Consider the following 11,030-nt stretch of genomic DNA (forward strand, 5'->3'; position numbering starts at 1 on the left):
TAATAGTTCTCTACCTCCTACCCAACTTTTCTGGTAGGTTTATCATTCAATAGTGGGTGTAAGAAATTATGTAACAACGAAAACAATACAATTTATCCAACGCATTGTACTTATCAAAACAATATATTACAATACAATACGAATTAAGAAGCAACACGTAACAACCATCCAAACAAAGTGTTAAGGGGTCCGTTGTGAACAAGTTATAGCGGAACTAATAAATTGTCTTATCATTATAATATAAGATAAACTAATCCTATATTTTATCTTGAGATTATTATACCTTATACCTAAAATAATATTTTAGTATTAAGTATTCAAATTTAGAGTTCCAATATATCATTAATAAAGTTAGTATAGTAAAATAGTCTTTAATATAAGTTTTCTTAAAATAATTTTTGCATATATATTGCTGTTAAATCGAGGTCAAATCATCCTTGAAATCGTTACAAAATTATCTACCTCTTAGAGGCAGAATCCAAGATTTAAACTCAATGAGTCTAGGACTCGAGTTTCAACCACTGAACCCATCACCTTATTCGAGTTGTGGGTTCATAGTTCAATATTTTCAGCAATTTCAGTACATTTTACATAAGATAAATCCCGGTCTAGACTAAAAGTTATAGGTCGAAACGAACCCACAACTATAATGCTAGATCTGCCCATGCATCTCTATGCTAACACTATTACAACAAAGGGGTCTCAACCCTTCTGTTTTGTGCACTCTAGCCATAATCATCTAATATATGGTTTTGCTCACAACTAGTTTGCTATAAATGAAGGCGAAAACGCCCCCTATATCTCAGTACCGTATGTCTTGACTATGAAGCAACTCAACCACAGCAGCAACTACACCCTTCCCCTCGACTGAGACGTCAAAGTGGGGCTCTTCGATTTTCCTTTTTAATATTTTATCCAGTTCCACTCGTAGTTTCTGCAAAATTTGACACATGAGCAAGTGTAAGTTTTGAAATGATAACAATGTATGTCACAAAGATGAAGTTGTTGCAGAAATCGAAAGGCAAACCTTTATTAAATCCAACACACTTTTTGACGCGGAAAAGTGAAGATAGCCTCCAAGCATTTCAATGCCGTCTCCACTTTTGCTTGGAGTGAGATTACCCCCAAACATAAGGAGAGAATAATCGGATATGTTCGTTGAATCTCTGATATAAATGCTTGAGGTCTTGACTTTCTCACTGTAAACTAAGTACGGAAGAGGGAAAAGATGAACACTAGCGTTAACAGATGCTGGGTGGATATCAACTTTTCCAACTTCCTTCGTGTAAAATGCTGTACGCTTTCCTCTTCTTTTACACTGCACGACATTTGGGTAGAGGCCCGCACAAAGGATGGCACATACCATCTCTAAATCATTGCTATATTCATTGCATGCCTGCAATATAAGATCACTGTCTCTTAATCTTGATTATGGATGGGTGTTTTAAGTACTGCTAGATGGACTCGAATCAGAAGATTAATATTATTTGCTTTTTCTACACCATGATATACACACTTCACCAAATAGTAAAAATTTACAACAAGATATGGTCAAACCAGACCTAGACAGCATTAGAGTGAAGGGAGTTATATGTGCATCAGTTGTTCAAGGAAAAGAAATTCGGAGAATTTACCTTAGCTCCTCGTGATTTATCCACAAAACCAATATCTGACAGTAGGTCAACGAACTGATTTCTCATGTCTTCCATCATCTGCAAGGTTACAGGAGATAAGAAATTTTCCCAACAGAAGGTTCTTTCTTTTCCATAACGTTTAGCATCCTTCCATCCTTCAAATGCTTTAAGAAGTGCAATATGATCACTGCATCAAAAGGAAGATTGTTTTCACATGAATAAGGAAATATTTCATTCCACAAAGTGATGTCCCTGATGGAAGCCAGAGAAAGAAGCGAATAAACCATTAATTTTATTTGGTTTAACCTGCAAGAATCACCAGCAAAGGATCTTTTAGCAGCATCTGCTTCCTCTTTCCTGTTTATTGGCAGGACAAATGGATCACGGTGTGCCAGAGCAGCAGCAATAGTCAGTGCAGGGTTCAGACATTGGAAGATGGACCCCATCAGAAGCATCTTTCCAATATTTGGATCCAGCGGTAGAGTGCAAAGATGGCGGCCTGTAAAGAAACGTTATAAGTAAACATTCCAACGTGGAATATATTGAGAAAAACATGTGCACTATACAAACCAAGTGGAGTAAGTTCTTCTGTATCATCCAGAGCTCCAATAGTTTTGAGAAGTTCAATAGCATTGTGGACGGAGAGAGCATCCGGAGGTTGAAGTGCCTTGGCCAAAAAGGATTCAATGGCGCCAAACTGCAAACTCTTAATATGGAGACAAAGCTCTTGTAATGGTGTTCGAAGAATCTCAGGTAGTTGATATTGTGCCATAGCATCATGTATCAGTTTCGGATACAACCTATAACAAACTCCAGGTTGTACACGGCCCGCACGACCGCGCCTCTGCAGATAATAAAAAATCTCCAATAAGCCAAAAATACAAAGCCAAATGAAGTTGACTCCAAATATATCAATCTCCCATAACATGTATTGCATTTTTAATTACCTGATGTGCTGAGGCCTTTGAAATCCATGATGGTAATAAACAAGCTAGCTTGTTCAGTGCATCATAGCTAGTCTCTTTCGCCTTCCCACAGTCTATGACATACACGACATCATCTATAGTTATACTGCTCTCAGCTATGTTGGTGGCAAGCACAATTTTCCTGCATGATCAGATTCAAGATATTAAATTTTAAAAAAGAAAAACTGACTGATGAGTGAAATCTGAGTACTTTGATTCATATCATACTGCTATATTAGTTTATGTGACTGACAATGAAATCCACCATTCAACAACAAGAAATAACAGAAAAAGTAATGATCCACCTGAAGAGATAAATGATTGAGCAATGGTATTATTGATAAAGGGTGATCAACCTATGATTAAAGAATGTGAATTCTTGGAGATCCAGCTTATGCTAAACAAAGAATGTACCTCGTGTTAGCAGGTGGACGATCAAATATTTCTCGTTGATTTACTGTTGGCATTGAACCGTGAAGAGGGAGGACTAAAAACTTCCTGGTGTCTCCAAGGAAGTTGTTAGCCTTAATTTTATCAAGTAGCTTAGAAATCTCATCCCAACCAGATAGGAACACAAGAATTGCACCTTCACCTTCACAGCGACAAATATATTCAATTGATGCTTCCACCTATTCAAAGCAATGGAATAAAAACAATCAAAGCTAAGAAACAAGAGAACCCATGCAACCAATGCAATATATATGCCTTCAACAAACCCCTCTTTTAATAAGGAACTATAAATCGAAATGTTCGACATGAATAAAACTCCTTTAGTTGGTAAAAGGTAAAGTACGTACAAGACCCAAATCAAGCTGTGAACCAGACCATGCTTCCAGAGATTGTCTTGTAGTCATGCTGTAGCCTTTGTAATGTGAACCAATGTCCACATCCTACAACCAGAAATCTTCAATAAGAGTTTACTTGGTAAGAGAACTAAAATATGCATGTGAAGAGAAACTGTCATTTTTAAAAGTTCAGTTACAATAAAAAAGCTCACTAACTGGTCATGCATTCCCCTTGAAATGAGTAAATAACTAAAGGATGAAGACCACAAGTTCTGACAGAAAACAGTATTCACAGTACATAATCAAATGAATGATTCAAAGTTAATTAGTCTGCTTTTAGAATTGGCATTTAAGCACAGGAAAATAGATGTCCTCCACACTGAACCTTTTAATTTGATAGGGTCTGTAAAGCATAAATCTGGCAGCAATTCTACCCCCAATGTGAACCACCTGGTTCACGGCCTCACATCCCCCACATATCAATTTCTTTTAGGGAGGGCAATCATCATAGAAATTAAGTACATGAAGCAACTGTTCGATAAGATATACGAGCATTTTCATACTCAAGTTATGAGGCCATTCAAGGCATCCACAGGACAGGAAGCTCTCATGATTGATTTGGCTTCATATGTTGCAACAAACTAAAATGACTCCTTATTAAGGAGGTAAAGCAGACATGAAACATAATCAATACTCCCTCCGTTCCAATGTGTTTGTCTTACTTCCCTTTTTAGTCCATTTCCAAAAGAATGTCTCTTTCCTCTTCTTTTTTTTTGGCAACTCTTTAATTCTAAAACTTTCCACATAACATGCTTAAGACCACAAGATTAAAGGGCATTTTGATAAATTCTACATATCTTTAATTTAAGACTACAAGATTCAAAAGTCTTATTTACTTTAACTTTGTGCCAAGCCAAAATCAGACAAATAAATTGAAATGGATGTAGTATTAGTCATTGTTCACCATTGCATCAAAGACAATAAGCATCTCTCTGGTTATTTTATTTTTGAACAACTTTGACCTGTCTACCCCCAACCCCTTTAGCCTGGGAGAAGATGGGGATAAAGAGTAGAGTAAAAGATTTAATCCTGACTTAGCTCTGCCAGGCACTGGACAGTGGTTTAGCTCTGTAAATGAGTAGAGCCAAGTACTTTCTAGGCCTCTTCTTGGATATTGGATCACTCCAGTGCTTCAGGTACTATGGAATCCATTCCAGCAGAGCCGTTTCATGAGGGAAGGGGGGGAGATAAACCTTGGATACTAAAAGCTCTTATGTTACACTCTACAACTACTCTCTCCATCCCAATTTATGTTGAACAGTTTAACTGAAAACATAAGAAAACACAGTAACAATAACCTCGTAGTAGGTTCTAGACAAACTGCCAAGTCTAATTCATCAAGTAAGTCCATTTTCAAGAGAAACAAATACTTTTTTATTTCAATTTCATCAACAATAAAGGAAAAGACCATGCCTCAAAAAGATCAGTCAGAGGATCTCTTTTAGAATCTTGCTGCATCATCCTTCTCCTTGAGTTTCCTTGGAAATTGTCTGCTTCGGATTTTATAAGGTAACGAGTCTTCTCCAACACGTCTTCAAGAAACAGCTCTGCCACTGGATATGTCAAACCCTGGAAAATTAAGCCTAAGAAAATTAGAAGCGAAACATTATGGCTGTACATGTCTTGAAATTTGGAGATACACAAAACTAAAACACAATACCGGTATATGAATCGTGGGTGCATCTCTGAAGTATTTGGAGAACAACTCAGCATTAATAGTAGCACTCATCAGAATGAGACGCAAATCAGGTCGTCGAGGAAGGAGATCACGTAAAATTATCAAGAGGAAGTCTTCATTCATGCCTCTTTCATGGATTTCATCAACAAGCAGATGGCTAACACCAGTCAAATCAGGGTCCTGAACCTATATCCGAAAGGAAGAGGGGGAAATCACTTTTCCTTCTAATAGATACAACAACAACATACCCAGTGTAGTCCCACACAGTGGGTCTGGGGAAGGTAGTGTGTACGCAAACCTTCTAATAGATACAAAACCTCTAAATCAGTAGAATTAATCCAAGATAATAATTACATAGACAATTATACAAATAATATCAAGCCCATTATGCAGAAAATATATTAAGTTTACTTCATCCTCCATTCTTGAGCATATTCCGGCACACATGAAGACGTGTCTAAAATTTTGACTCTCCAAATACACAGAGCTTGGTGACAAAGATGTGGAGGAACAAAAAATAATAGGCATGCCGAGCATTGCAAGTAACAAACTGCCCTGTCCTATTTCAAAGATGAAACAGTGAACAAGGAATTTACACAAGTTTTGGCAAAAAAGAGTTCAAGAGACAAATACCAGCCGCCGCAGTAACACTCCTGTTGTGCAAAATAGCAACCGTGTTTGAGCAGAGCGCTTTGCTTCCAGCCGAATCTGGTAGCCAACAGTATCACCAAGGCTCTCTCCTCTTTCAGAGCATATTCGAGCAGCAACTGATATTGCAGATATACGGCGAGGCTGAGTGCATATAATGTTACAATCAACACCACGAAGGGATGATATCTCCTCTTCTAGAATGAATTGAGGGAGCTGGGTTGTCTTTCCACAACCAGTCTCTCCAGAAACTACCAAGACCTGTATTGACCATATAGTGAGTATGCTCTTCCAGTAAAATCCCTAAAAGTCTAATAATGTGATTCAAAAGCATCGAAGTGCCACAAAACCACCAGGAAATTGAATTAGACTAACAAAAGGAAAATTTATTGCAAACATGCCAATTAACCTGCAAGCAGAAATATTTACCAATGAAATGCATTTCCATCACAGGACAATTTTTCCGTAAAACTACTTTCACAGTGTTCCTGAGAAAAAAGGATGAAAATAAACAAAGAATGCAGTTGACAGAACTGATTCTAGAAGTAACTCTTCCTTGCCTTTTTTTTTTTTTTTGAAAAGATGTAAGTTTCATAAAAGTGGAAGCACTAAGAAAGTGCTGTAGTACGTACAAAAAGCAAATAGCAAAAAAAATCCCATTATAATCTTTAGGGATTAAGATACTAAGTATCAATTCTACTTCATTTACAAGTTCCTCTTAACACCAACAAGATAACAGAAGTATACACTTCTTTTGGATATATATATATATATATATATGTATATATATATATATATATATATATAGATCTGCATCATAACAGTGCTATCTACAATTAAAAAACAGAAGTATACACTTATTATTTGCTGAATTGGACTAGCTTTGTCTCAAAACATCTAGCAGTCCTTTCCTTCCATACGGTACACCAAATACATGTAGGCATGGCAATTCACCACACTTTCTTCATCACATTTTACATTAAAATGCTAGTTGTTTCTAAGTGCATGTTGCAAGAGTTAAAGTTAAGTAAAGTTGTATATGCAATCAGCAGGATTGAAAAATTGGAAAAAAAGAATTAACTGAAACATCATGCATTGTTGTCGCAGAAGTAATTTTTACAGATATCTCACCTGATTATTTGCAACAGCTTCCATAAATTCAGATTTCACTTTAAATGCTGGAAGTTTTTCTCTGAATGAGATCATTGCCTTGACTTTTTCACTTTCCTAGCAGAATAATTAAAAGACAGTTCAACTGCTGAATCTAGAAAGTACCACCGAAAAATAAGATGAAGGACTAATAAAATCGAGAGAAAAAACTGTACCCTCGTCTTTTCCTGTTTCTGTTTAAGTTGCACATTAAGTCTTTTGGTGGCAGTATCATCCTCTATAGTCAACTTGGGTTTGGCTGTTTCTACAGCTTTGGATGATAATTTGGCAGAATTACCAGATGTTGAAGAGGAAGTCCCAGCAGATACTGTGTCCTGTGAACTACTCAATAGATTTCCAACTCTTTCCTCAATCTCTGTAGACATCCTAATCTGCGACATGGTTACAGTTTAGTTATTCTTTCATTAGTGTGGTTACAGTTAAGTTATACATTAACTAAAACCAGCAACACAAGCAAATCATCAGCACTGATAAGTGAAAGAACATTCTCACCAGCTAAAAGTAAGATGGCAGTACTATACCTCTTTCTGTGTAGATCCATGACGCTCATCAAGATCAGCACGATAGCTTGGCAGTGGGACTTTGCTTGCAACAAGTGCCTTTCCCTTGTTATAAGCATGGCTTTCTTCCAGCAAATACAAAAGGCATGGATAGGACAATTAGTAAACACTTTACTTTACTACAAACACCATAAAATAGTGCTTTTTAATGGTGAAGCGACAAGGAAAGAAAATTTAGTTTTTAAATGAGAGGGTGGAGCCGATTTATCTACCAGGTTTAGTTTCTTCTTCCATCATTTTAAACAAAGGAAATAAGGAAATATCATGTAGCACACATAAGTTATTGCAATTACCATACATTGAGAAGTGTAAGTAACATGTCTGCTTTTCAGATTCTGAGTGTCAGTTACTTACAAAAATCCTATTAATTTAAGGTAGGGAAAAATGTATCAATTACATATTTTAAAATAAAAAATATACCTCAATCTGAAGCTAGTTGAGACCGGCCATATGAATCTTAACTATCGAGTATTCAATAATTTAGACTCTCCAACACTATAATACTTGCACACAAATCTCTAACATGATTAAGGACTCCTAGTGAACACTGGGCCAAAAGTAAGCTACCAACATGCCTAAGCCTTAATCCAACTGATTAGTGTCGTCTAAAATATATCTTTTTTTACATTTATACCTGATTTTCACAAAGTTTGCATGGATTGTAAGAGATTGTAGGCTTTTTGAGACAACTTGCTTCCACGTGATTTGAAATGAATTAACTAAATGGTGTACATCTTAAATAAATTGTGCAACAACTGGATTCATTGCACATTTGCAACCATTAGTTGTATGAAGATTAACAGATCACAAATACAAAAGTCATATTATAATATGAAGTTCACTAACTTCACTCTCACAACCATATCTTATTTGCGGGAAACGTAACACAAATTTTTTCCTCAAATTCCCCGAACATTTTTCCTATACTCGTTTTTATGAATTTAACCAAAAAAGGGAATAGAGGATGTATGCAGTGTTCACGATTCTCAGTTCTCAAAGCTTTAGGATATGCATGGAGAAAAAAGTAAGTTTGTTTTGACACAGCAGAAACATCTTTGAAGAATTCTTTTGCTTTTGTATATTTTGTCATCTTTATGCACTACAGAAGGAAGATCACTCAAATTCACGTACATTTTGTCTTTGTAATCTCTGTCTAATTATAAATTTAAGTTCATAATGATTGAAATGGAAGCACAGCCCATGATTAATACAGAACAAAGAACAACAACATACGCAGTGTAGTTCCACAAGTGGGGTTTGGGGAGGGTAGTGTGTACGCAAACCTTACCCCTACCTTGGGAGGTAGAGAGGCTGTTTCCGATGGAATACAAAACAAAGGACAATGAACCAAATTTCGATTAGTGATAGCCACAGTTTCACTTCAAGATCAAACCACTTACAAGTAAAGTTCTAATTGATACGCCATATCAGACAACTTCTGTTGGTCATCCCTACTAAAATTCCGCCTTATAACCATTTCCTGCTCGCCTCCTCTCTTAAACTGCTCCATCTTCCCCCACCACTCATTCTCATTCATCACCTCCATCTACAACCAAGAATCACAATGTTATCTTTAAACACGCCAACAATCACTTGAATTGTATTCACAAAAGCATAAACATAGACATCACAAGTTTATAAACAACGACAACATACCCGGTGTGAGGTACCTTACCCCTACCTCGTTGTTTCCTATAGACCCTTAGCACAAGAAAAAAGCAGTCCAAAGCAATCCAGAAAATAAGTAATGGAAGTACAAAAAAACAGATAGTAACAAAAACAACATTAGTAACAAAGCGGTACTACAACAAAATAATATGATAGTCCACGTACAAGAAGAAACATATACTAATAGAAATCTATGGACAAAAAACTACAAAAGTAATACTAGGACTACTAGTATGGATGGACAACAAGACAATGCAATACTACCTACGGCCTACTAAACTTCTATCGTAATCTGTGTCTTCCACAACCTCCTGTCGAAGTTCATACCATCCTCATTAAGTTGGAAGATCAAATCAAAAACCATGAGTTTTATTATAAGTGATGAATTGGTTGTGATTGAACTCTGATCCTGCACCTTACACTTTTTTCCTATGTCACAACTCTAACTAAATTCTTCCCTCTGTCCTGTTATAAATTTACAAAACACTACACCTTTTCTTCTAGCCTAAATCTCGATAATATAGCAACACATGTACGCACTGTTTAAATTCTTCTTCGGTTTCTGCAGCCATACATCTATATTTACACATTTCTAACAACTGCTAGAGCAATGAACCAAAAACCAGTGATGATTAAAACAGTACCTCAGCTGCCTGTTGCCTAAGTCGTTCAGCACGCCATACAGGATCCCACCATCTCTGTTCACCACCACGTCCTCCTCCTCCACGACCACCGCCACCACGGCCTCCACCGCCGCGTCCTCCTCCTCCGCCACCGCCTCCACGGCGACCGCCTCGGTAGTTCGGACGATAAGCCATAGCGGAATGGGAAAAAGAGTAACTCCTTTGGAGTGATGAACGAAGAGAGTTACGGAAGTGAAAACGGAGAAGAGCGGAGGAGTGTGGGTGGTTTAGAAGGCGCACTGACATTAGTGCGGGAGCGCGTGTGACAACTGCGAGTGGGGAATTTTAATTGGTTCTTAAAAAGATTTTTTTTTGTTTTCCATGGGTATCCGAAGTCCGAATTGAAGTTTCGATTAAATCTAAAGATTGTGACGTATTGCACGTTCATTCAAGGATAGCACTCCCAATAGAATCTCCCCTATACCCACGGTTTGAATTCGAAAACTATAATTAAAAGCGAAGGCAATCCCACCACTCAACGACAACTCATTTTGATAAAGAGCGTTAATATTATGGTCAATGGCATTGGTCTACATTGAAGTCAAAATTTGGTGGAAATTAATTCCTTCAATTATAATATTGGGGTAACGTAAATTATTTTAGTGAAAGAAAGTCAAATTGAAATTAAGTGAAAGATATTTAGTTGAGAAAATATATAAATGTATTCTTTAATTTGGTGGTACATACGTATTTTGTCTGTTAAATGGTGTGAAATTTATTATTTAGGACGTGTATATACTTATTCAATTTTTATGATAGTTAAGTTTGTATTTATACACATCCAAAGTTAAAGGACATAAATGTTATTGTTAGCTAAGTCTAAGTTAAAGGATACGTTTAAGCCTTTTTAGCTTGTGAATAAGTTATTTGAAAATCATAGGCATAACACGTAAATATTTTCTTTAACTGTGGCTCAATCGACATTTAGTTCTTCAACTTTGGGTGTGTAAAAATAAATACTACTTAAATTTATATAAATTTGAACAAGTAAATACACGTGTCCTGCATGACGCAATACACGTAGGATGTCGCGTATGATGCAAATTATCATGTAAAACGTCAAATAAGACATGTGTGTTACTTGTGCACGCACCAAAGTTGAAGGATATAGATGTCACATAAGATCAATTTAAAAAAAATATTTATAAAATTATCATTTCACACAAACCATGACACAAA

At 36.5% G+C, this 11,030-nt stretch overlaps 1 protein-coding gene across 3 annotated transcripts; it reads right to left on the minus strand.

Moving 5' to 3' along the window:
• Positions 1-437: 437 nt before the first annotated feature.
• Positions 438-10,115, minus strand: LOC125876213 (DExH-box ATP-dependent RNA helicase DExH1). Of its 3 annotated transcripts, none has more exons than XM_049557329.1 (16): positions 9,813-10,115; positions 8,901-9,046; positions 7,462-7,561; positions 7,096-7,311; positions 6,902-6,997; positions 5,756-6,031; positions 5,105-5,308; positions 4,858-5,013; positions 3,397-3,489; positions 3,014-3,228; positions 2,582-2,741; positions 2,205-2,478; positions 1,941-2,133; positions 1,635-1,821; positions 1,028-1,396; positions 438-934 (listed from the first exon to the last, which is right to left on the minus strand). In XM_049557329.1, exons 1-16 carry the CDS (start codon positions 10,095-10,097, stop codon positions 803-805), a joined length of 3,102 nt encoding a protein of 1,033 aa, XP_049413286.1. In that variant the 5' UTR covers positions 10,098-10,115; the 3' UTR covers positions 438-802. The 3 variants fall into 3 exon arrangements, with proteins under 3 accessions (XP_049413286.1, XP_049413302.1, XP_049413296.1); XM_049557345.1 differs by having other exon boundaries at positions 7,462-7,565; positions 9,813-9,831; XM_049557339.1 differs by lacking the exons at positions 8,901-9,046; positions 9,813-10,115 and adding an exon at positions 7,794-7,815 and having other exon boundaries at positions 7,462-7,565.
• Between the last annotated feature and the right edge of the window lie 915 nt (positions 10,116-11,030).

Source organism: Solanum stenotomum, chromosome 1 (assembly GCF_019186545.1).
Source record: "Solanum stenotomum isolate F172 chromosome 1, ASM1918654v1, whole genome shotgun sequence".
Classification (NCBI taxonomy): Eukaryota; Viridiplantae; Streptophyta; class Magnoliopsida; order Solanales; family Solanaceae; genus Solanum; species Solanum stenotomum.